Genomic DNA, 27045 nt, shown 5'->3' with positions numbered 1-27045 from the left:
GTCTTACTTTTCTAACATGTGATATAAGAACACCATTAGCCACTCGAAGGAGGTATTGTAGGGCTGAAATATATGTTAAAAGAAACCCTTAGTTATGAAAAGGTGGGTAGAAATGTTAATCATAATTATCTCTTTATTACTGATAATTTCAAGAACTGGATTATTCAACTAAATGAAGAAAAACTAAGCCCAGATTTTCCATAAATTAGTGTCTTCACTCCTGTGATATATGAAGGGTATGTCAGCACCCAGTGGCACAGGTAGGCCAGAGGCAAGCTAAGGTGCAACCATGAAACAGCTATTTGACTGAACAGCAGTTCTTTGGCATTAACAGTAATTCAATAAAAATCTACATTTGATTTAGTACAAAAAACTGCAACTAAGTGAAAATACGATGTAATGGTAAAAAAAAAAATCTATCTATCTATCTATCTATATATTTTTTCTTATTGCACTAATTCATTTCAGACTACTTTGACCCATTCTGCAAAAGAAAGAAAACAAACAAACAAAAATGACCAGTTACAGACTGGCTGGAAATGAAATATGTGATTTCCATTTTATCAGGGAGCCATTTTTATTCTGTGCAAGGCAGTGTCAGGTAGACCACAACTACACTGATTACAAATTTATTCTGTCTGGATTTTGGAATTTAGTGAAAGATCAACTGAAGAATGTGGTGCCTTGTATCTTTCTCTCTCTCCCCCACCCCTTCAAATGTATACATACACATATATGTATAACATTCATGCAGACTGAATGCATAACAATGTATGATGCATACACACAATGTGTGTGTGTGTGTGTGTGTGCACGCGCGCACATGTGCTATTTTCAGATTAAGAATTTTTTTGGTAAGAAAAATGTTTTCAGTAAAATTTCCCAATTTTGAATAGCTTGACATCATCCCAGGAAGTACTTTTATAGCAATCTGAAGGCAAGGGGTTGTATCCTCAACATCTTTGTATCCCAGGTATGTTGTGTAGTGACTACAAACATTAGACACTAAACCAACACTCATTGCTGAGGAAGTTGATTGATCTTCTTTGGGACAACAAGGTCTAAGTAGGTCTCAGTAAGATTCTCAAGGAAGTTAGATTTCCTCCTGAGTTTTCTTTTATCTTGTCTAGTTATATTAAGATAGATCAGGTTTATGCTGCAATAATAGAAAACTCCCAGATCTCAGCGACTTGACATGCCAAAAAAAGGTTTATTTCTCATTCAATTAAAACCATATGTGGATATGAGACCCTCCAAGCCAACTGTCCTTCCTGAAGCAACTCAGTGATGTAGGCTGTTTTGACCTTGTATCTCCACAATCTCAACACGAGGTCTCTTCCACTGTCACCCGGCAGGGGGAGAGAGCTTTGGGCTGGTGAGTCTGGCAGCAGTAACTGAATGTTTTGGCTTGGACATGATACACTTCAGTTCTGCTCATCATCCATTAGTATCATAGCGCTGCCCCATCTAACTGCCACGGTTTAGGGAAATACGATCCACCCTCTGTCCCAGAAACAGAGAAGAACTGGAGAGAATAAGACCAGAAGTCTCTACAGTTTGAATGATTTCCAAGCAAACACATAACAGAGCAATAAGTTTCTTTTAAGAGGGGAAAATAATTTTTAAAAAATAAATAAATGGATGAAGAGACTATTTAATCATAAATGAAATGAACAGATATTAGATGTTGATTATGAAGAATTCTGCAATTTGAGCACATATTAAAACTCTAACTAGAGCTAAGTTTAAAATCAATGTGTATTTATTTTAGAAGAACTTTAAAATGCCATATAGCTAAAATTTTAAAGCAATCTATCTTTGTCAACTTATAGCTGAAAAACAATTCTAAATAATAATAGAAACTGTGAGGCTAGAAGGCCCAATGGTTTTGAGGTAAATCTTCATTCTGTTACTGAATATATGCTATTCAATCATTGGGACTTTGATTAAAGCAATTTTTCCTTTCTTTGACCATATACAATTTTTTTCTTACGGAATTCTTAGAAAATATTATAATGTAATTATAATTTAAATTCATGTTAGGCCAAAGCTTTAAGTATTGTGCCAGTGTAGTTTCTGGTCATCCCAAAATCTCTATAAAAGAGTTGCCAGAATTGAGTTGATTCTCTGAGAATTCTTCAGAATAGCTTTTCTTTAGGACTTCTGCAACACTGGATCCCTGATGGATTAAAAAAATTGACCAATCCCAAACCTGACACATAAAGCTGACACAAAGAATTTAGAACTAAACTGTTAACATAATTTATGATATTTAGTTTCCTCCTAGTCACAGAAGTGTGATTAAACTTACTGGTCCAGCCATTGGAGTTGGCTAGAGATCCTTGAACAAGAAGAAAAAATTGTATGAATTTATAAGAAATGGAAGCCAAGCTTAATTTTAACCTTTGTGTGAAAGTCTGTAATAATATAATTAATCTTCTTGTAAAGATGTCATTTAGGATAGCTTGAAATACCATCTGCTACGAGAGAGCTCAAATGCAGTGTTTTCTGGATGTGCTGGACTAGGTCAAGTCTAAATTCCCCTCCAGACCTAGGATTTGATGTGTAGACAGAGCGTGCAATTTTGCAATCTGCTGAGCCAGAAGAGGATTTAATACTACATTCAGAGCTGTACTCAAATTGTCAAAAAATGTTCAATAAAATAACATTGCAAATCGTACTCAGTTAAACTAGCTGGCAAAGGTAGCATGACAAAATTGAGAAATAAAGCATATGAGATGTAGTGTTATTTACATGTTTTCAGGGCTTACGCACTGGGTGGCTTGCTATTTACAAGACAGCATTTCCACCCTTCCCCTCTGCTTTAAGGTTTGATACAAGGCCAAGTCCTCCATCTGACTTCATGCGACTGTGGTCTAGTTCAGATTAGTATTTGTCACCACTCTTCACAGCAGACAGGAATGCAGCAGACTGGCCCAGGAGCAGGAGAAAGAGATTAGGGGACTAGGTCTGTTGAAGGTAAACATACCTGAGACAATCACAACAGTGAAATATGGAGGTTGCATGGAGGTCAGATGCTCAGGGGTTAACTTTAGATAACTGTTGAAGGAAAGAGCATTTTAGAATTCTCAAAATTTTTGCCACCACTGGAAAAAAAATCATTCCGTAAAGCATTATTATAGGCCCTCTCTGAAGATGCTTTACAGAATTCTAAGCTTACTTTTAGAAGCTAATGGGACATCTGGCTGAAACATGACAGATCATAAATGTGTTTCAAATAAATTAAGACATGGTTTGACAGAAGAGAAAAAACATCAATCTGAACAAATGAATCAATATAACAAAAGTATTCTTAAAAGCTAAAAAGTGACATTCTATCAATATGAAAAATATTAACAAAAATGATAATGAAAAATTTTAAAGTAAAGATAATGTAAACAGCAACTTTATTCTTTATGAACACAGAACATAAACTCTGAGCTGTGAGCCAGACATTATTTTAATGGTTTTACATGTATTAATCTAACAAGCTTATGATGTGAGTTTTATTGTCTAAAACTGAGGAAACTGAGGCACAAGGGAGGTTAAATACTAAGCTGACGGACATGAGTCTTGAACCCAGCTCCATCCTGAATAAACTGGCTCCATCCTGAATAAACTGTGATAAATTATAAAAGGGAACAATACAAATCTCAGTAAAGTTTTGCAATGGAAACAATACTCTTATCGTGTATTTCCAAATTACTTAAGATGTGATGTAATTTCTGATGTTAATATCACTGGTGAGCTGTATCAATTTCAAATAATAGGTAAAATTTGAGGAAAGGAGCTAGTGATTCTTGGCTCTGTGTTGTGCTCTATGACTAAGACTTAGAATTAAATTACGTTAGTCAAACCATTTCTATTTTCTTCTCTGAAAATGTAAGGTTATAATGCTCATCACACCATCAAGTTATTATTGATTTGGACTGATGATTTCCCTTAAGAATTGATTAGAGCTTGGGAGAAGATTAGTCTTTTGGAAGAATCTTCATTGTTAGGTTATATTAGCCAATAGTGTAGTAGTTGATGTCTTGACTTTATATTCCAGCCAGGCGTTCTTGTCATTTAGCTAGTGTAACTCCAAGTTAAATCACAGTATTAAGCAGTATTGATTTGTCTGAGCTGTGGAATGTAAATCTTTTCCCACCAGGTAAACAACGGCAATTAAATGGAATTTGGCTTAGAAGGGAAATGATTTTCCCACAACTTTGCCCCATCAGCAGAAACCCTAACACTCCAATAAGCTACAGGGTTTAGTGCAGGTTTGGCGATGTACCACTCAGCATAACCTGGTTGCCAAGGAGCTGAGCCTGGAGTTTGTAAATTCTTTAAGATCATCAGCATGCTTTGGTGGGGGATACATCACAAAAGTGAATCCAAACAGACTGAGTGGCTAGGTTAAATAAAATAGGTGAACGTAACTGGCGGAAGAAAATGTTTCCCCTTCTGAAAAGCATGGACTTTGGCATCAGGTAGACGTGGGTTGGAACCCAGCTTCATACCTGATGAAGCAGTGCTTGTAAAGCAGTGATCACTGGCGAGTTACTGACCCGCTCTCAGCCTTAGTTTCCTCTTCTTAAAAAGAACTGTTAAGAGCGTTAACTAGTTGTTTATGTCTAGCACAATACATGACACATAGTAGGAGCTCAACACATGTTTTTTGAATGAAATGATATTTCTCAACAAATTCAATTATTGGGAAACAGTGTAAATATTTTTGAAGACTCATAACTAATTAGACATTATTTTTTATTAATTAAAAATCCATTTTGGAAGTCTGAATCCTTATTAGTCAATTGTGAATAATAAATAAATTGAATTATTCTGAATTAACTGAATAATGAGGTTATTCAATTTCTGCTTAATTTTCAAAATTAAAGTTATATTAATTCTCCAGATCCCTCTCAAAAGCAAATCAAGACTAAATTTAAAGTATTTCCTCAAATTTAGGAGATGAATTTCTGATTTTTTGAAAAGTTTTGGCCGAAGATCAGAGAGATCTCTTTTCTTTGCAAGCACTCAACTACAAATGTTCCTAGCTCTGAGAGTCATACATCAGTCAGAGGGTTATCCTGACTTATTAGGTCTCTTAGTCATGATAACATTAACTCTCAACAGCACTGTCTTCTCAGCTTTCTGCTGGCAAATACCTTTCCTTAGAGAGTTTCACACGCATTTGTACTCATGACTTCCTTACTCTCCACACTAATCTTAAGAAGGGTGGAAGAGAACAAATATGACTGTTTTAAAGATCAGGGGTAATAAACCTGGTCACGGCTTTTTCCCTGGCAAGGATATTCCTAGATTCAAAATCTACAATATGGTAGCGACTAGTCACATGTGGCTATATAAATTTAAATTAATTACAATTAAATAAAATTTAAAAATTAGTTTCCTCAGTCACACTAGCCACATTTCAAGAGTTCAACAGCCCCACATAGCTAGTGGTTATCATATTACACAATGCATATATAGAAAGTTCCCCTAATCTCTATCCAGAAGCATTGCTAAATGATTGACAGTAAGGGTATCCAATTACAATTTTTCCTTCTCATTGAGCAAACTAAAGATACAGCCTTCCTCTTATTTTTTCATTCTTTAAGAGAAAGAAGTATGCAAAAATACTTATAGCACAAAATTTAAGAGTGAAGATCACCTCATTGCCCAAAACTCCTCGTTTTGACATAAATTATTTCATGGAGTTGCTCCAACCTTGTGGTCTTATATGGTCCCATGTTCTCTATTTCATAGAGGAAAGAATCATGGCTACCTGACAGTGATCTCAGCTTGTTGAAGCAAGCTTGACTGCCCCAGGGGTACCTGATACATTCCACCTCTCAAGCATTTCTGTTAGTCAATTGAATATATCATAATTAGAACAGCTATTCATAACAGGACAGGGTGCTCCTGTTCGGGAATTCTTGGATTTTGCTATCTCCCCCTTTCTTCCAACCCCACCCCCATCTTACTGAAGTTTCCTACCTGATTTGTCAGTGTCCACTATAATGGTAGGGTTGGTGGTGCCACATGGCAGGAAGAGGAGAGAACAAAGTTTTCATGAGGGCTGAGAAGCCTCTCTCTTCCCTAGAAGAAGGCTAATGAAGGTGAGAAAATATTGGTCCTTCACACCCCAAGCCAGGGCTAGCTCAGTCAGAAAATGCCCAGAATGGACTGAAGCTACATATTCTTTTGTAGTATACACGATTCTGGATGAAAATTTTACTTCCACTTTTCCCACCTCTGTGAATAAAATTCCTAACCAATCTTGAAGTGACTATCTAAGAGATTGTGGATATTTATAATGTTGAATTCTGTAAACCTTCAAGGAGGAAATACTCTGGTAGATAAAAGTAACAGTAGAGAAGCAGGCAGGTCAAAGCTTAAGCCATACAGAAGAAAAGGACGTGAAAAGGAACCAGCTGGATCCCAAAAGAGTATATACATACCCATTGCACACTGGCAGGTCTCTTAACTATTGATTTACCAACTTTTTCCTTTTCCTCAGCTCAGTCATACTTTTACCAGTTGCACTTGATCCTGTTAGCAACCCTGCCCCAATGACTAAAACCACCACCAAAGACTTGAATCTATTCCTACTACACTGTATATGTTCCTAGCATCCAAAGTGAAATTATGAATGCATTTTCCCATAGAGACATTAGTTGGTTCAATAACTTTAGGTTTTAGGAAATCATTAGCTGTAATGTGGAGAACTGATTTTTTTGGGAACAAGAATGGAAACAAGGGCTCACTGAGCAGACTATTTCAAGTCTAGGCAAGAGATGACACAGGCTTTGGTCAGGGAGGTAGTCATGAGAATAAATGGAAAAAAGTAGATGGATTCAAGATAAGTCTTGGAGTAAAGCTGACAGAACTGAATTTGAAGTAGGGAGTGAGAGAGAGATAAAAGAGAGAAATGGAGAAGGATGATATATTCATTGAGATGGAAAACATTAGAAAAGACACAGAAAGAGCTCTGGTTGGCAGAGGTGAGGTGGCGATGAAGAGCGCTGCTTTTGACATGTTAGGTACCACATCTAAGTGGAAATATAGGGTAGGCAGCTGAATATAGGACTTTGGACTTAAAGTCAGTGGTCTTCAGCATACAGAGAGTATGTAAAGCTGTGGAATCAGAAGAGATCACATAGAAAGAGAGAATAAAAAAATGAGGGCACCAGCACCATTACATTTAAGGTTGAGGTCTACATAACACTGCATTATAGGCTATGTAGAATTTTCAGGCTTCCCAGGTAGATTACTTAACATCTATAATAGAGAATATGCATTTCAAATTCTAAGGAATAGAGATAAAACACATTCCTGAGTACAAGAATTCTTCATGTGGGGAACTGCCAGCATAACCAAGGGTTTATATTAGGTAGAATCACTGTGACACTTTGAAAGAATTTAATTCATATAAAAGAGAATATGTCTCACTCATCAATAACTGTAGCTGCTTATCTGGACTACTTGGAACCTACAGACTGGTTCCAAGCCTAAAAGGACCTGATTTGATATTTCTACCTAGTTTATCTCATTTTATGTAACTGCTGCCAACATGTCAGTTTTGATTTGATACAAAGTATAAAAGTCTATTCCCTGCATTATGAGAGAAAGAAAAAAATTATAAGAAAAATAAAGTGTGTTAGACAATTACTAAAATTTTACTACTTGAAACACTGCTAAACATTTTTATAAATCTATAAACATTTACAATTTTAGCAGTTATGGAAAGCAGGCAAAGAGAAAGATTTAAAAAATTACAGGAAAAGTATGTTTCTTTATAAAGGTAGTGCTTTCCACAGTGTCCGGTGGTTCTAACATTTTTAGAAAAGAATACCTACACAAAAGAGCAAGCTCTCAAAATTCATTACATATACATCTTGCCACAAAACATTTTCTATAATCTGCTTCAGTATCTGAGCTGTGTTGAAGTCAGTGATTTGTACATTCTGTGGCTTCAGTTATTTCTTTTAAAATCAGCTTCCAGACTTCTGAGAACTGAATCTTTGCCAGGACTGAGTCAAGTTTTCCTACCTTTTGAATGAGTTTGTTTCTTCATCTCTGTGTATTTCTCAAAAATACAAGACCAGTTTGCATAACAATTGGGAGTCAGAATTGGATTTTAACAGGCCATCAGTATCCTTCTGCGTCCATTATCACCAGGACTCTCACACCACATTGCTCTGAATATTCCCTGGTCTGACCCAATCCCAAACCCTCCCCTCTCCTCACCCGCAGCTCCTACTGGGCCCTCTGGATCTCCTATTCTTGATTCCAAAACCCTATGCATACAATCTCATCTCCAAACTTTCTTCCTCCCTCCTACTGTAGCTGAAACCTGATGGACCAGTGAGTCTAATATTTACCCTACAGCGCACTCACCAGGAGGTCAGGTATCTCTTGGTACCATAAGAAATTGTTTCATATATATATAATTTGCCATATATCCTTCCCTACTTACACTCTTAGAGGATATTGTAAATTTGGGTAGCATATCAATTTAGTAGCATTCTAGTAGCTATGATTTAGTCATCCTTGTAGCATTTGGAAATGCAGACTCATTTTAAAGTGCTCAGAAGGCTGGTTACTGTTTTATGACAGTTTTTTAACTTTCTTATAGAACCTCATTTAGAAACACAGCAATTTTAGCTAATCCTTTAAATTAGTAGTCACTCTATTAGCTCAGGGTTAGTTGATTTATTACATTACAAGTGGAATGATTGATTGATTCAACTATTTATGGACTCACTATTATACACTAAATCCACACACAGGCTACGTACTAGGAAATGCTTTCAGAATATAATAAACAAGACAGATGTGGGCTCTTCCTTCAGGAGGAGATACATATAAACAAATAAGAACACAGATTATTAATTATAAATGGCAATTAACACAAACTATTATTTAACTCCACACGTACTGCATAGGAAAAGTCTAGTGTGCAGTGCCCAGGGTGGGAGGAAGTAGAATTTAAAGGGGATCAGCTTGTTGAGAATGGATGGTTCTGGGAAAAGAAAACAGAAAATTAGGTGAGAGCAAAGAAAATTTTACCAGCTCTTTTCCTTCTATTTATATAGACCAATGATTGATGCCCAAGGAGCCCCTGCATTATGGCAGATTCGGTGTATGGAACTGTGTTTATTTTTCAATGAAATAAAGGGAACATTTTTAGTTTTGCCTGGCTTAAAAAAATTCTGGCAGTCACATCTGGGAGTTTTCATATATTGCTTCTGCCCACTTACTATGATGATGGTGGTGATGCCCACGAGTAAGTGGCCTGTGGATTCAGAACACGTTGGCTTTCTATTTTTTTTAATTGATGAAGATTTATTGAAAAGCAACATAGTTTGTTTGGAACCTTCCAGAAAAGGCATCTTCATAAAAAGCAAATAATCCCTGAATATCTTCATATAGAGCTGGGAGGGTGGTGTTGTTCTTTGACAGTTTGTTGCTGTAGCTGTTACCATTGTTCTTAAATGATTATGTTTCTTAGTGTACACTGGTTTTCAGTGTCTAAGATAAACACTGTACCATCTCCAAGGTAAATCTCTCCCAACAGCCTAAAATTTGTTTCTGTTTTATAATTTTGAGAATGCCAACACATAACTTCCAAAATCAAACAATATTTTTTCATCAAAGGCACAACTGAATTTTATCAATTAATTGGTATTTAATTTCATCAGAGATAAATTTTTGACAAAAGTTATATTTTCAGTGAGATCACTTGCATCCAATTCCCAACCTAAGAACTATTAATTTATTTTGGCTTTCTGCTTCCTGTTGGTAGTCTTCAGAGACACAGTAGAGTTGTTTACTGGTATGTAAACAGCAGACTAGGGGATAAGTGCTTGAATTCAATAACTCTCGTTTTTTTTCTCTTGGAGTTTCATACATGTTTTCCAGGTTTTTACATAGGTTTTTTTTTTTTTCTTATTCAGGATTTATTATGCAAAGACTATTTTTTTAAATTCAGCGAATGAATAATTCTTTTGTATTTTATCATTCTTTAAGGCATATATAGCATTTCCTGATTCCAGTCAGTTTAACTATCAGAATAAAAATACCTGACTCAATGCAGAATAATATCAAGCATAGGGACGTTGTTCTGGTTTTGATTTCAAAGCAATCACTGAGTAAGGCTCCACTGAACTGCAACATGAATCAGCATTTAGTGAGGCTGGGTTTAAACCTCTACTCCAGATTCTGAATGACAGAGAACTTCTAAATCGGGCACTGTTTGTTCATAGTTTTAGGTCTCTGTGATTTACTTGGCTTTATTAGACAATAGGGGCTTTGGTTCAGTTATATTTTTAACATTCCTTAAAAATAAAGCAAAGAGTATTCCCATTTTGGATGAGGATTAGTATGGTGGAGGAAATGAAGAATTTACAAGCGCTGGGTATCCAGGGATTATGCACTGGGCTCTGTGCTGGATTGCCTCGGTTAATACGTTTTTGGTTGCATGTAATAGAAACTGGCTCTGGCTGGCTTAAGGGAAAAAAGTATTCTTCCAACTGGCATATTGGAAGAATATTTGGGTAGCTCAAAGAATCCAAGAGTCAGGGAAGGCAGCGATCAGGGGACTTCTGACCTCAGAAGCAGAGTTCATGTCTGGCCCCCTAGGGTAAAATAGTTGAAGTATCTCAGCACATGACTCTTCACAGGAGGCCAATGTGGTCTTCACCTGTGGATTAGCCCGTCAGCGTTAGAGGGGCAGAATAATATTGTTTGGCCAGTTGTTTGTGGGCAACTGCACCTGTATTTTGTAGGCAGTTCCCAGAGAAAGGGGGCTTGTTGTGAACTGGTGGCCACGCCAGTGAGGTCTACTCTATGGGGCATTTTACAAGGTTAATTTTCACAAAAAGCCTATAAAAATCACTATTTTCACCTCACAAACGAGAAAGCAGAGACTCAAATTGGTTAGGCAACTTGTCCAATGTTCTACAGTTAGAATGCGGCAGGGCTAGAATTCCAATTAGGCTTATAAGAGGGGGCTAGCCTCCTTCTTTAAAGATTAAAATAATCTGATGACTACATGGGATAAAAATTTCCAGATAATTTCTTATGGAGAGACTCTTGGGAATCTCCAGGGTACTAGAAAGAGTAAAACTGTCTGTTGAAAGCTCTGGGGTTGAAGCCCAACTCTACCTGGTCATCAAGGGCAATTAAACATCAAATATTCACTAACATCGAATCTCCTTCACAAGGTTATTTTAACTTCACAGGGGTGTTGAGCTAACATGTGAAAATAGTTGGCTCAAAGCAGATACTCTTTTTTTTTTTTTTGAGGAAATAACTATTCTAATAATGAACTCTCAAGCATGTTACTAAAATTAGTCACAGTTTGACAGTGGCTTTGTCATTCTAAAAACAGAATTCCTCTCTTACCCTTAGTCTTTCAGAATGGTGCCTTATTCACCTAAACATAAAGGTAGAAAATGCTATATAAAGAGAGTTAAGGAAACCATACAATAGGAGGGGAAAGTTTTAGATACAAAACATTTGACTACTTTGACACTTTGGGCTCACATTTCAGGGCAAAACTCTTATCTTTGGGCACAGCACAATGCTTAATCATCTAATTCTCTTAGTGAATGCTACCTGAGATGGTTTATGTCCTTGCGATAACCAGGACAAAAACAGAATACAGTTCTAAATGTGGAAATCTCTAACTTGAACATCACTAAAATAGATTATTAGCTAATTCAGTTTGGAAGGATTAATGTATCAAATAGTTTTAGGTTCAGATGATTATTCTCAGTTATCTTTAAGGATAACTCCATGGGAAAAAAGTATTTTAGCAACATAAGAATTTATTATTGTGCATGGTGGGTGTTCCTCAAATATTCACAGACTGATCAGTGTCAATCTGTTCCAAATTACTTCAGACCACAATTACTCTATGTCAATAGCATAGACTAATGTAACCCCAAATGGAAGAAGAAAAAATCATTCTGTGCTGGTAGGGGTAGAAAGAGAGGTGTAGATTATTATATACTCTTGATATTTCTACAGCTTTCTGGATCTTAGTTTCAGTGACCTGTTATGCTTCATTTTCATCTAAATCATATCTGAGTAACTTGTAAAATATCCTATCATTTAAAATTTGATGACAAAGAGTCAACTAATTTAAAATGTGACCATAACATTATGTTATTGGCTTGTTCCTGAATTAAAAGCCCTTTTCCCCCTTTTAAACTATGCTGCATTTCAAGTCAGTGGCCTGCTTGCTTTAATTTCTTATTTAAATTTGTAAGAGAAACCTAAGTAGTCATTAACATTTAAAGATTCTTGATAAATATTATTATAATATTTAGGGGAAGGTATAAATTAAAAACATCATCATCCATGGGTGTAGAAGTTTGAGTAAGAAAAAACTTTTTTTAATAATTAATTTTTTAAAAAGTATTAAAAAATAATAATAACCAAATAAGATTTGAAGCTCTTTTTTATTACACTGAGAAATTCCCAGAAAAGTACAAAGCCTATGAAAGTAGGAGCATTTCAGAAAAGAAGACAGAATATTTGCATACATTTGTAATGATATTTTAGTTTTGATGTTTGAAAAAAAAAAAAACAACTCATGATTTCACATTGAAGCACACTGCTCATGAATTAAGTACCTTCTGAAGTACTGGGAAAGTATTTCACATCTCTTATATTTGAACCCGAATCCCTATAAATGGCTAAGTTATATTCTCTTTCTAGAGATTAAGTTCATGGTATGATTCATAAGAAAAATGATTTTATTGATTCATAGTGACTTTGAAGAAAAGAAATAAGAAATAAGCACATTACACACATATATTCCTTTAAATGGTACATCAGATCAAAGTTGAATTAATTTAATAATCTTTAGTGTTGTTAATTGTTACCAATGAAAATACATAGATCCCACTACAGAAAAGAGGTTTGGTAATATCAGAATGATTCTCTGTCATATCAGTGTTTTACATCTAAGTTACATAGATAAATAGGTGATGTTGAAAACCATGCTGTTTCTAGCCTCAAAATCAAATAAATGTATGATGACATCCTAGAATCTTATCAAGTCATTGTGAAACAATAAGTAAAAAATATTTAGTATTTTTGCCAAATACAATGTTAACAGGTCACCAGAGGCTATAAAGTTTACTTAGTTAACTTTTGGTAATCTGGTAATTTTCAATGGTTTTGGGGTCACATCATACTTTTTGTTGCTGTTACTACTACTGCTAATAAAATAATAGTAAATGTAAAGGAGAAAACAAAAGAAAATAAATTAGATCTCTTATAGTTCTTCTAAATACTGTTTTGGTTTATCCTTGAAGTGGAAATCAATTTTCCAAGGTTTGGAAAGAAAACAAAAGCATCTTTATAATTCACAGCATGTATTTTAGAGGTCTAATGATTTATCCATTGCCAGTGTGGGTTAGGTTGTCACGTTCTCTTTAGTCAATGTCAACTGGTTCCGTAGCTATTAAAGCACTTAACTGTTTCTGAGCACAAGAGAGGAACAGTTCCAAACTGGACAGGCTTCTTTGGCGGATGACTTGATCAAGCTGTTGATTTTTTTTAAAGAGAGAGAGAGAAAGAGAAAAAGAATATACTTAGTTGAGGGCTAAAGAATATTACAGAAGCCCACTAGAGAAACCTTTTCAGATGATGATTTAGAAAATCAAATAGTGCTTTAAACTCAGAGACAGTGCAATCACTATTTCTGGCCTATCATCTAAGCTGAGATGATAATCATTACAATTTTATAATTGATGTTGGTATTCAGTTATTGGAGAAATACCATAAATCTGATCAGAGTGATTTCAGATAATATAAAATAGTATATAAAAATACCAGTTCTTAATGAATATACAGACTAGACATCCACAAATATCATAAAAAATATAACAGATGCAAAAAACAGAAGAAAAACATGGTATAGAAAAACAGCATAATTACTCCATGCATAGAGTTTAACTGGGACAAAAGACAGGTGAGGATATAAACAATTTCCTGAAATTAGAGAAAGTTCTTGGGAAAGGTTTATTTTAAGAAACATGTGATATTGTTGAAACAAATTTGACTTGGTTTTCCCGTTGAGTTATAGATTTTTTATTAGGATTGTTTTAGTGTATCAATAACAAATACAGTGAACAAAACCATAGAGGCTTAGTAATAAAAGTCATATAACAAAGAACTTTCTGGATGGTAAGGATTATTGGATACATCAAAAAAGGGTTTCTAACTCTTCTGCCCTAAAAAATTGCTCATTGTGTAAAAATAACCAACGACAACACATTACCTACAGGTTATAGAATGGAGGAACTCAAAAGAAAGCCAAATAAATTCCATTTCATGATACACACCTGTCATATTTATGTAAAAGTTGACTATTCCTCCTACATGCTCCCCCCAACATAAAAGAAAAAAGACAAATCCAAATAAGAATTCTCTATTAAATTACACATCCATAATCCATTGAATTCAAAATGACTGAAAAAATGAAAGATTAAAATTTTGAAGTATCTTAAGAATTAATCAAAAACCAATATATTATATTTAGCAAAATCCTCATGTAAAAAGATTGAAAACTACTAAGACTCCCTTCAATTCTAATATTTTGGGATTTTAATGTACATAAAGAAGTAAGATTCCTATTTATCCTTTTTTCACATGGGTTTTTTTCTTTTTCTTCCTCTCTCAGATGATACCTTTAGGTGAATATATACCTTCTGCTTACAAGTCTCTATCAAATAAGACAGTTCATTACAAGATAAACCCCAGGTAAGCAGAGAGTTGTCTGTCTTGCTGACTATCATACCCCAGCATCTAGAAGAGGGTCTGGCCACATGTTCAACATTCCATAAATATTTGCTGAGATTGACTGAATCAATAAATACTTAACCCGAATAGAGCAAGGCAATCTACTAGGAAATGATAGATGCACTTTTAATTCTAAAAGTAAAAACATGCTTAACCTAATTTAAAAGCTATGTAGGAGACTAAAGTTGAATTTTTTAATGTTTCATTTTAATACACATAAAACAGATTGAAATCTAATTATTTGCGTTTTTATAAAATTATTTTGCACTTGGTCCAAATTCAAATAGTACAGAAGGGTATACCAACACCTTGGTCCGGTCCATTCTTAGTGGTTTCTGTCTACTTTGGGTGTTTTCAAGCATTTAAAGATAGGTTTTTAAAAAATATTTGGTCAAGATCTTGTAATTGTTAACTATGGCAGGGTTCACATAATCACTTTCTTCCACTGTCATTACTGGAAATTTTTCCTATTTCATTTTCAAGAAACTGCTTGACTGCATTCCATGATTTATTTAGCCACTTTCCCGTTGATAGACATGTAAGTTTATTCCAATTTTGTCTTGTTTATGAAGCAACAAGGAAATTTACAACCTGAGTGCACTCCCTTCAGAAGTTGTCCAAGGGTTTCTCTTGGACAGATTCTAGTACATGGAATTTCTACATCATAAGATTTGCATATTTTATTTTATTTATTTTTTTAGATGCAAAAATAATAATGATATAATTGCGGTTGAACATATGTTAGTATGTTCACATGGGCGCTGTAGGAAGAATAGACTAGGAGAGGAGCAAGACAAAAAGCAGAGGTTCAATACACAAGGCCGTCAGTAAATATGTGAAGAATAAATGAAATTAATGAAAAAATATCTCACTAAGATAAAAAGTAAAATTTCTGACACTTCTAAGTAATTGACATAAAAATATTAGTCAATGGACTGATTAGACACATACTTCTCTCTTAGATGCCAAAGTATCTGTAATTCATTTTTACTGCCTGTGCAGTTGTTGTTTTCAGTGTTCCAGAATCCACGGAGTAATCCGCAACATTCTAGATGGGGAAAGCCAGCCTTTTGATTAGACAGACACCTAGCCAGTCACCCCTCTTCATCCATTCATGTCCAGTGCTTCTTTTAATTATTTATTTCATTTTTTATTGAATGAAAGATTCTTAAAATTCTATAGTGCTTTATAATTTCAAAGTTTCACACAGATGGTTTCATATAATCCCTTTTTTAGTTCTACCCCTACACTGTCCCTCCCCCCTTCTCTCTCTCCACTGGTAACCACTATTTTGTTTTCTATATCTGTGAGTCTGCTTCTTTTTTGTTTTATTCACTAGTTTATTTTTTAGATTCCACATATAAGTGATATCATACAATATTTGTCTTTCATTGTCTGATTTATTTCATTTAGCATAATGCCCTCCAAGTCCATCCATGTTGTTGCAAATGGCAAAATTTAATTCATTTTTATGGCCGAGCAATATTCCATTGTGTGTGTGTGTGTGTATATATATGGATATATATCTATATCCATATATATACACACACATACCACATCTTCTTTATCCATCACCTGTTGATGGACACTTAGGTTGCTTCCATACCCTGGCAATTGCAAATAGTGCTGCAATGAACATTGGGGTACATGTATCTTTCTGAATTAGTGTTTTTGTTTTTTTGGTTATATACCCACCTGTGGAATTGCTGGGTCATATGGTAGTTCTATTTTTAGTTTTTTGAGAAACCTCCATATTGTTTTCCACAGCGGCTGCACCGACTTGCATTCCCACCAACAGTGTAGGAGGGTTCACTTTTCTCCACATCCTCGCCAACATTTTTAAGTTCTGTTCTTTCTGATGACAGCCATTCTGACAGGTGTGAGGTGATACCTCATTGTGGTTTCAATTTGCATTTCCCTGATGATTAGCGATGTCGAGCATCTTTTCATGTGCCTGTTGGCCATCTGCATTTCCTTTGGAAAAATGTCTATTCAGTTCTTCTGCCCATTTTTTAATTGGGTTGTCTGTAAGGACTTGCATATTTTAAACTGTGATAGTTATTACCAAATTGCTTTCCAGAGTGAGAGTACCAATTTATCAGTCCCATCTGTAGTGTATGGGAGGGCCAGTTTTCCCTGTTTTCTTTTTAAACAGTTGCATAGTTTTCCATTGTATATTTATAATTTTATATAATGGATTATTTTATTACTTATTTAAAAATTATTCTATTGATAGACATTTGAATTGTTCCTTATCTTTTGCTATTATAATCAATGCTGTAATGAACACCTATCAACACAGACCTCTGTATACCTATGCTAGCATATCTTATAGAAACTGCTTGAGTCAAAAAATATCTCATCTGCAATGCTACTTCTGTCATAAATCAGGTTTCCACATATGCATGAATCTGTCTTCAGGCTCCCTACTCTAACTCCATAGACAATTCACCTATCCCTATGCAAATATAATGCTGTCTTAATTATTACAACTGTATAATAAATGTTAATATATCACACATTACCTACCATATTACCAACCATACCATCAAATATTTCAGAAAAATATAAATTAATAAACACTTGTAATAAAATTGAATTTAAAAAGGAAACAATCAGATTACAGATAGTTCAATACCCTTTTTCTCATAAAATGCAAAAACCAAGCAAAATTTAAAAGTATATTATTTTGAGTTACATCAATAGGCAATATAACTTTTCTTTTTAAGGCCAAGGATATTATGCAATCAAAACTGAGGATAGGGCTTCCCTGGTGGTGCAGTGGTTAAGAATTCGCCTGCCAGTGCAGGGGACATGGGTTCAAGCCCTGGTCCAGGAGGATCCCACATGCCGTGGAGCAAGTAGGCCCGTGCACCACAACTACTGAGCCTGTGCTCTAGAGCCCGGGAGCCACAACTACTAAAGCTCGCGCGCCTAGAGTCCTTGCTCCGCAACAAGAGAAGCCATGGCAACCATGAGAAGCCATGAGAAGCCCGCACAACCGCAATGTAAAGTATCACCCCCCCGCCCCGCTCCCTCCAAGGGGCGAAGAAACAAAGACCCAATGCAGCCAAAAATAAATAATAAATAAATAAATTTATTAAAAAACACAACAGGATAGTTGTATTTGGAAGATGGAATCAGGATGAAATATGTTGATTCATTTTGGAGGTGGCTTCATGGGGGGTTGTTTTACTATTATGGTTCATAACATGCATATATATATATATATATATATATATATATACACACACACACACATACATTAGATATAATAATTCAAAGTCTTTTAGAAGCCACACCCCAAACAATCAGGAATTCAATTAAAAACAAAATTGATTTAATATCTTAGAATTTATGAATGTTAGATAGAGGAGAAACTTCTCCTTTTGATAGCGTATAGCACAAACTCATAATTGCACAAACTAGCAATCAACCTGCGATTGTTGTTAAGTAACAATCCTCTGGGTTATGCATCAGAATGAATATCCTGTAATTTCTTAAAAAGCAAGGATATGTACAAGGACAAAAAAGTTTGAGAGATTTCAATTTAAACATACCAAGCACTCCCCTTGTCTTGTTTGTGTTAAAGGTCAGCCTGGAACTAGAAACCATAAGATTATGGATGTACTGACTTTGGGTTTAGGTAGCTAAACTTCACATCTTTCCCCATGCCTCCCCAGAACTGTCTGAAGGCAAGAATCCACCAAATAAACAGGAGTTCAACACTTTAAGGGGCAAGAAGGTGACTGATACTCTGTGAGGAAGAAGATAAACTGGGCCATTTCAGATCTAAGATTCCAATTTGGTGGGTGCTTTCTGGGCATGGTATGTAAGATCACGTCTATGAGGGGGACACTTGAGACCTTTCTCTTATAGTTCAGGGACAATTCCTCTCTCTGAAACAAGTGCATCAAACTGATGTTCTTGGCGAATTCCTGAATTTCAACAGTTTCAGTTTTATTAGGCATGACCTTATTATCCTTTATTGAGGTAAGAAGAATTTTGGCAAAATATTCTTTTTGCACCCTTGAAGAGTGGGACTTAGTTCTGTTTTTGTGGCTTTCATCTCAAAGTGAATCAAAGATTTGTATTCTGTGACTTCACGCTGACAATGTTATGTCCAGGGTAGCTGCAGCAAACACTGGCTGTAGGATTTACAATCTCTTCATAACAGTGTAGCTCTAACTGCTTTGTTTTCCCTTCTATTTACTGTTGCTTCAGGTGCTGTTCAGCTCTTTCAGATACCTGAAAAAAACCCCTGGAAATTCTGAGGCTTCTGAAACACACACCTGGGCTTTATAAATCTTTTTTTCCCCTCTTTGTCATCTCTTCAGTTTGCTAGCATACTGCTGAAAACCATTTAAAAGCATACATACTACTTATTAAAAGTTAATATTAAGCTTAGGGGGTAAAAAGAAGACACGACTTTCCAATAATTTCCTGTATTAGATTTACCTTTCCATTAGTATTTCATGCCATAGCAAAAGAAAAACAAAGCATCTCTAGACCTTAGCTTTTATTTCCTATCACCAAAACACAATATGATGCATGGTGAACTCATACTGGTCAAGAGAGCAAAATTCAAATTCAGCTACAGAAAAAAAAAAAAGGCTTATTTTAATGGGACTGTTAAGAACACTGTTTACATCCCAGAAAATCTGATACATTGTTTTTGAATATATAAAATATATGTATATATAATTAATATATATATTAAATATTAAATACACAGTACTAATTGTGATTTCAATATCTTCTGGGCTTTCACCAATAAGATATACCAGAAGATGTGAAAATATTAGGCCTACCTTTATCACTGTTACTTTTCCAATCTGCCCTCCTACATATTTTAAACTTATGCTTAAAAAGAGATACCCAGCAAATCCACTGATAGAAAATTACTCATAAACATATGTTTTATGTTTAGTAATATGTTTAATGGATTCCATTTTCACATTCACTAACAAGCTCTTTCGTGGGCATTGAAGAAAGGTCAAGTATGATGATCCGGAACTGTAATTACTCAGGCGGATTTCCCAGTAGATGTAATACCATTGGGTAAGAAGGACTATTTACACCTTCTGATAAGAAGTGAAATAGTTCTTCAGTTTTTATTGCAACGCTGCCCTTTTAACAGTGCTGCTCGGGTATGAATGCCTTTATTTTTCTGACTTTATATGCATCCCCCACACATACACACATATCCACAAGCTGTTTCATTTACATGCTTGAGATTGAGCCGATCCATTGATTGATTGGTCAATCAGCTGACCAGTAACAAAGTTAAGACTGCCACTAGTAGTGCATTATTGCTCTGAGCCCCCAAAAAGTATACATATAGGACTTCCCTGGTGGTGCGGTGGTTAAGAATCCGCCTGCCAATGCAGGCGACACGGGTTCAAGTCCTGGTCTGGGAAGATCTCACATGCCGCGGAGCAGCTAAGCCCGTGAGCCACAACTACTGAGCCTGCGCTCTAGAGCCCGTGAGCCACAACTACTGTAGCCCATGCGCCTAGAGCCTGTGCTCCACCACAAGAGAAGCCACCACAATGAGAAGCCCGCACACGGCAAGGACGAGTAGCCCCCGCTCGCCACAACTAGAGAAAACCCTCACGCAGCAACGAAGACCAAACACAGCCAAAAATAAATAAACAAATTTATATATATAAAAAAAGTATACATACAGTGTGGCCTTGTCCTTAAGTGTATAATCTTTTTGAAGAGACATACACAATCATTAAAGAACAATTATGTGATGATATATACAGTAAAGACTGAGTCCAGTGGAAGGTCAGAATCAGGGAGAGATCATTGTGGGAGAATGTAGCAGAGAAAACATCACAGAGGTCGAGTAAGATCTGAAGAGGACTGGAACAGAGTACCAAGAGTGTCTCCTTAAAGAGGAGCAAGATGTGGAAGAAATTCTAGGAAAGCAGATTAGCAGAACAAAGACCGTTTAGTGACACTGAGAAAGGAGGTCTGAATTTAGTGGAGTTTAGGAGTACTCATATATTCTTTCATTCATTCATTTATTCAATATTTATTCAGTACCTACTATGTGCCAGGCACTGTTTCAGGCACTAGAGAAATACAGTGGTGAAGAAAACAATTCTCTGCTCTTATATACTTTACAGTTTACTTTAGTTTATATTTTAGTTTGAGGAGACAAATTAATATTCTTCAGGTAGAGATCAGTATTATAAAAAATAACAGGGCTTCCCTGGTGGTGCAGTGGTTGAGAGTCCGCCTGCCGATGCAGGGGACATGGGTTCGTGCCCCGGTCTGGGAAGATCCCACATGCCGCGGAGCGGCTGGGCCCGTGAGTCATGGCCGCTGAGCCGGCGCGTCCGGAGCCTGTGCTCCGCAACCAGAGAGACCACGACACTGAGAGGCCCGCGTACCGCAAAAAAAAAAAAAAAAAAAAAAAAAATAACACAGTAGGGTAAAGGATTTGACAGGGACAGAGGGGACATCTTTTGGGTGGGATGATTAGAGAAAACCAACCATGCAAAAGCATCAGGAAAGAAAGTTACAAGGCAGATGAAACCGCAGAAGGAAAGTCCAAAATGTGGGCTTAGACTTGGCTTGAATAAGGACTGGCAATAAATAAAGAAGACAGGAGCAAAATGAGCAAGGTGAGGGGAGGACTGGTAGGAGAGAAGATCAGAGAAGTAGACAGTGTCCAGAGCGGGAAGGGCGCTATAGGTCATCGGAAGACTGGAGAGTTTTGAGCAAGGGTGTGACCATATTCTATGTCTGAAAAATATCACACTTGTAGGGAGTTCTCTGGTGGCCTCCTGGCTAGGACTCGGCGCTCTCACCGCCACGGCCTGGGTTCAATCCCTGGTTGGGGCACTGAGACCCTGCAAGCCGTGCAGCACGGCCACAACAACAACGATGACAATCACACTTGTACTGGGGACAAGAGATTGTTGGGGGGCAAGAGCAGAAGAAGAAAACCCAGTTAGGAGACTTTCGGTCTGGGGAAAATATAAAGTTAATCAGACTGTTGGCAGTAGAGGCTTAAGCAGCAGGTCAGGTTTAAAATATATTTTTAGATAGGACCAACTTGAGTTGCTGATGGATTAGAAGTATGGATGAAAGGAAAAGAGAAGTGAAAGGTGATTCTTAGAATGATGGTGCCACTTGAGTTATGATGAACTGGAGGGAATTTCGGAAATGCAGGATAAAAAAGGTTTCTTTTATACTTTTATATAGCTTTTGTGCTAATAATAAGCATTGTGAATTGCCAATATGGCTATAGCATCGGTAATGTTTCTCAAGCTTTTAAACCTTGGAATTGTGTGTGTGTGTGTAAAGCATTCTTTGGAAAATACACCACAACTCAATTTTTCTTGAGAACTCCCCTAGACGAAAAACAAACTGTATACATAGGGAGAATATTACACTGGTTCAGTTTCCCCTTAATAAATAATCATGGAATTTTACTGGTAAGAGATTTTGAGACTGCTTAGTCTAACATCTACATTTTACAGTTGTGGAAAACTGATACACTGAGTTGTTAACAGACCAATTTCACAAACCTAATATGTCCTCCTACACATAAAAAATATACTTCTTCAAAATACATTTAAAAGTATTAGCCTGAGTTTATCTTTGCTTAATAAACCCTACTATGTATCAAGTAGATTCTGTGCCCTCACAATTTGACAATGGACATTTGACAATGGACAGATGGGATTCATCCCTAGAGTACCAGCACTATGACCAGAAAGGTGCTGACAACCATTCTGGGTGAGATGATATAACTATCCTTTCTCTCAATGTAGCCATGAAGGAAGTAGATTATGAATCAATTTTAAAACTTAATATGCATACATACTCATAATGGGCTGGTTCGTTTTATGAACAAACAATAAGGACTCATAGACTGGAAGATGATTGTTATTCTTGAGTGGTGATTCTTTCTATTGTGACATCTAAACATTTTTGCTTTAAATACCACCATCTTTACCTTTATCCTGTATCCTCAAATTCTGCATTTCGGCCTAAGAAAATTTAGACTTATCTGTAATATTACTGTAGCATTAATGGAAGTTCTATAGTATCTGTCTTATTACGGGTATACCAACCATAAAGAGTTTCTCTTTTAAAATAGTCTTTATATTTTCAGATAAGTAATAAATACTCTTTTCTTTATATTTGCAGAGAAGTAAATCTGACTGCAAGAGGGATATATTGTATATAAAGCTGAAGTTGAGATAGAACATCCCCTCTCTGGGAATATAACTATGTCATTATTGTAAATCATGTTGGAAGAGACTTTGAACCAACTTGAGGATAATAGTGATATAAATACATGTTTAGAATGACTCTAACTCTAAAAGATTCAATATGATCAGGAGAGTGATTTGAACTAAGGCGTGCCAGTTGCCTGGACCTGAACTTCTGAAAATCTAGACCTGACCTCTTTACCAAAACATTCACAGGCCATCACGTCCCATGAAGACTCTCACTCCGGAGTTCACATCTCCTACTCTCTTTGAGAAACTTTTTCAACTTTGAAATATATTTCAAGTCTATCTGACTATTTAGTTAAAAAATATCAACATATAAATTAGTTGTGTAACTTTCCACCAAGCACAAGATGAATTACAGATGCTCTTTCAGAGTAAATGGAAAACGGGTATAAAGAGTCTTAAACCCCATTGGCCACAACTAAAGAACTGTGAGTTTTGCTTTGTTTTGTTTTTGTTTTAAGATGTCTTAGGGTAAGTCAATTCTCTGTTTTTGAATCATCTAAAATAAGTTCTACATATTTGGGCAGTTCTGCCTTTTTATCCCAAACTACCATAGAATCCACTGGGAAATGGGAATACTCATTTTTGCTCTTCACTAAATCATCTGGGCAGCATAAACCAATATGTATTCCAGACCTTAATGTGCAGGCATACCACCTTGGAATACAATCTTATTCGATCTTATAAGTTAAGCAACAGCAGTTGGCCAGAAAAGGATGCACTGTGGTAGTGAGTGAATGTAGACACTAGACTTTCTAGTATAAACTTCCATATGTGAGGTTTAATAAATTTGAAAAGAATATAATTCTGGTAACAACTGCTTTACTCCGAATTCAGACAATTTCCAAAACATTTTTAAAAACCACAGATTTAGGAAAATTTTAGAACGAAAGAAAAGGTAACTAAAATTGTATAGTAGAATAGTAATTGTACAGTAATCCCATCTTAGGGCTCTGATCCATAAGGTTGTATTTACCTATTAATAAGTTCCATATCCTACTTTCTAGAGTTCAATGGCAAGAATTTATCTCAAATAAAAAATGGATTGATTCTGGCAAGACAGACTAACTGATTTTAATATGACATTCCACATAAAGTTTTTAATAAAATTTGTTACATGCTCCCAAACCATGAATAGCCTTGTTCTACATTTTTTTAAGACCTTGGTTAGTGCAAATATTGCAATCTGTAGGATGGCCTTTTGTAAATTAAATAACATAAAAATCCCAAACAAATATTGTTAAGTAACAAATTGTTCAAGTACAACAAACACAAACTCTTGTATTTTCATCAAGTTTTAAAGATTTTAGCAATTCTTTTGTGTCAACCCAAGGAACAGTATCTGCCAATTACTCTCTGTAGGGCTCTTCTGTTTTGATTTTCAGCAATTTAAATTTCACCTTATTTTGAAGTAGGAGAAAGAATTACATGACCTCTTGGGTTCTTGTCTTCCTGTGCTATCTTAAAATTCTCAGATAACTGATATATTTTGCCTTTTTACGTTTCAATGTACAAAAGCATGCAAAGAACTGTACACAAGGCTTATTTCTGAGCTCTCTGCACACATATATTGAAGTTGATTTACAGGGCAAAATTAACAGTCCTGGATGGAGTCTGATCTTCTCTTGTTTTGAGAACAGTGTTACTATTATTACCTGCTAAGCACAGGTGAATCTACTTATTGTGTTGTATTAGTTACCAATTACTGTGTAACAAATCAACCCAAACCTAGTGGTTTAAAACAAAAAACAACAAATATTTATGGTCTCCCCATTTTTGTGGGTCAGGAAACTGGGTGCAGCCTGAGTGCCTCTCACACACGGTCTCTACTGAGGGGTTACGATCAAGCTGTGGCTGGGTTGCAGTCAGCTCAAAGTCCAGCAGGGGAAGAAGCTGCTTCCAAGCTCACCGAGCGGCTGCTGACAGGCCTCAAAACATCCACTTCCAACAGAGCTCACGTGAGCTTCTCCACAAGGGTGCCTAATAACACGATAGCTGACTCTCCCAAAGCAAGCAACCGAGAGAGAATGAGAGCACGCCAAGAGAGCAAGACAGCGCCCAAGATAGAGGCCATGATCTTCCCAAAAGCCAACTTTGCTTCGCCCAGCCCAGGCTCAAGGTAAGGAAATTACATAAGTGCAGGGCATCACTGGAAAACCTCTACTGTGCATTATCTCATCTTTATTCTCCTGAAACTCTGAGTGAGGCCACTAAGGCTTAGAGATGTTATGACTTGCCCAAGTGGCAGGGCCAGGATTCAAATCCAGCTGTGTATCACACTAAGCTATTCTCTAAACCACAACAGTACAGTGCCTTCTCAGATAAGAACTTCAGGTACGGCTGGGGGCTTTGGCACAGTATCTGTTTTGCTATAAATATGTAGGGGTTTATTGCATTGTGTACACTTGTGCAGAAACTTGTCAAGATGCCAAAATCCCTCTAGATATCGTCTTTAAAACATGTAATTATCTTCTCTTCCTAAAAGGTAGGTCCAGGAAGGTTTCTGTTGTATTAACATACAAATGCTTCCCTGAAAATGCAACAGAAGCATTTAAAGAAAAACTGGCACATCAAATACATCACATATGCCTTAAAGAATCTGTAAACCTCAGTGGCTGTATATAAAACAATTGATTACTTCTTTCTAGGTCCATAACGAAAGAAAGGGGAAATGTTCATAAAGGCACTGTGTAGGACAGACCTCACCTTGGGGTACCTCTGAGGCTTTGAGAATCTGTGCTTATCTTCGTTTCCACTACTGAGAGAAGGGGCTATGTGCCCAAGGGTGTGCTGCTCTGCAGCTGGGATGCACACCTGATTCCCATTAGGAAATCCTCAGTATTCAAAATAGAACCAATGGAACAAAGAAACATTTAATCAAATGGAAGTTAGTGAGAATAGACTTTTTTCCTCTCATTTTAAATAGGGCTGCTCTTCTTCGTCATTCAGGATTTTACAGTGTGTACTTGATCACTGAAGCCTGGAAAAAACACACCACCATCTGTCTGGCACATTTTAAAACAGATTTATCCTACTGAGTGAACCAAGTGGGAAAGCACCTGTCAGTCCTCCTAAAATCCCAGCTGGATTGAGAAATGTAGGAAAACCCTAACCTTCCTCCTTGTAAGCAAGTAAAGGAGGTTTGGTTTAAATTAAGAAAGCTAAATTTGGATATTATTGCCTAAAAATGGTAATAGCACCTGCTCAAAGAGAAGATGCTGAAGAAATTTAACACTGGACACCTTCCAAACAGAAGATATGAGAAGTCAGGGATTATGGCAAAGCTTGAGAGTTCTTTCTCCAATATCCACTCTTCTTTCTTACCAATAAAATTACAGTTTAGTCCTAGGCAAAATGGGAACATCCTCCAGGTGTCATTCCCTTATTGCTGCCAGGGGTAGCTAAAGAGACGTGAGTGCAAGTTGTTGGGGAGGAACTCCAAAACAGCTCCTTAAAAGTGGGACAGACGCCTGTCCCGAATTTTTTTCCCTTTTTGGTTCTTGCATCTTTCCTTTTTCCTCTATCACAAATGTGTTTACTGGAGCTCCAGCTGCCATTCTATAGCGCTAATCATGTAAGCCAGTGCTACAGATTAAAAAAGTACAAAGTCAGAAGGATCCTGAATCTTTTATGATTTTGTTAAGCTTCCGTAGCTTTAAACTGCTTACCTCTGGACTTGCTTATGCCATTGTTGTTTCTAGTTTCTGTTACTAGGAGGCAAATATAAATCCCAGTGCTAAAGGTACCAAGTTTACACTGTATGTGTCTACTAGTATAATAGAAACAAAAATTTACTTGAGGCTCAAAATGTTGTCAGTGAGACTGAAATTTCCACTGAATTGGAAATTTTAATTTGGGCACTGAAAAACAACTAATAGAATAAAATATCCTGTAATGGCTTAAGAGTATATGAATGGTAAAAAATAAAAATAAAATAATCATAATGATCACGTTGTGCCCATCACCTGAACAT

At 36.3% G+C, this 27045-nt stretch overlaps 1 protein-coding gene across 10 annotated transcripts in view; it reads right to left on the bottom strand.

Annotated features, from left to right (window-relative positions):
* Positions 1–27045, bottom strand: part of CCDC91 (coiled-coil domain containing 91) — a 416368-nt gene that overhangs the window by 18494 nt on the left and 370829 nt on the right. For 8 of the 10 annotated variants that reach the window (XM_060024515.1, XM_060024521.1, XM_060024519.1 and 5 more), the window contains one exon: positions 12450–13550. The exons of the other annotated variants lie outside the window; for them this stretch is intronic. In XM_060024515.1, the coding sequence (XP_059880498.1) occupies positions 13440–13550 (111 nt within the window). In that variant the 3' untranslated portion in view covers positions 12450–13439. Of the gene's footprint in view, positions 1–12449; positions 13551–27045 lie in introns of those variants that run through there. 10 annotated transcript variants of the gene reach the window in all.

Source organism: Delphinus delphis, chromosome 11 (assembly GCF_949987515.2).
Source record: "Delphinus delphis chromosome 11, mDelDel1.2, whole genome shotgun sequence".
Taxonomy (NCBI): domain Eukaryota; kingdom Metazoa; phylum Chordata; class Mammalia; order Artiodactyla; family Delphinidae; genus Delphinus; species Delphinus delphis.
The sequence above is the reverse complement of the archived record's forward strand: the minus strand, read 5'-3'. Positions and strand labels throughout refer to the sequence as shown.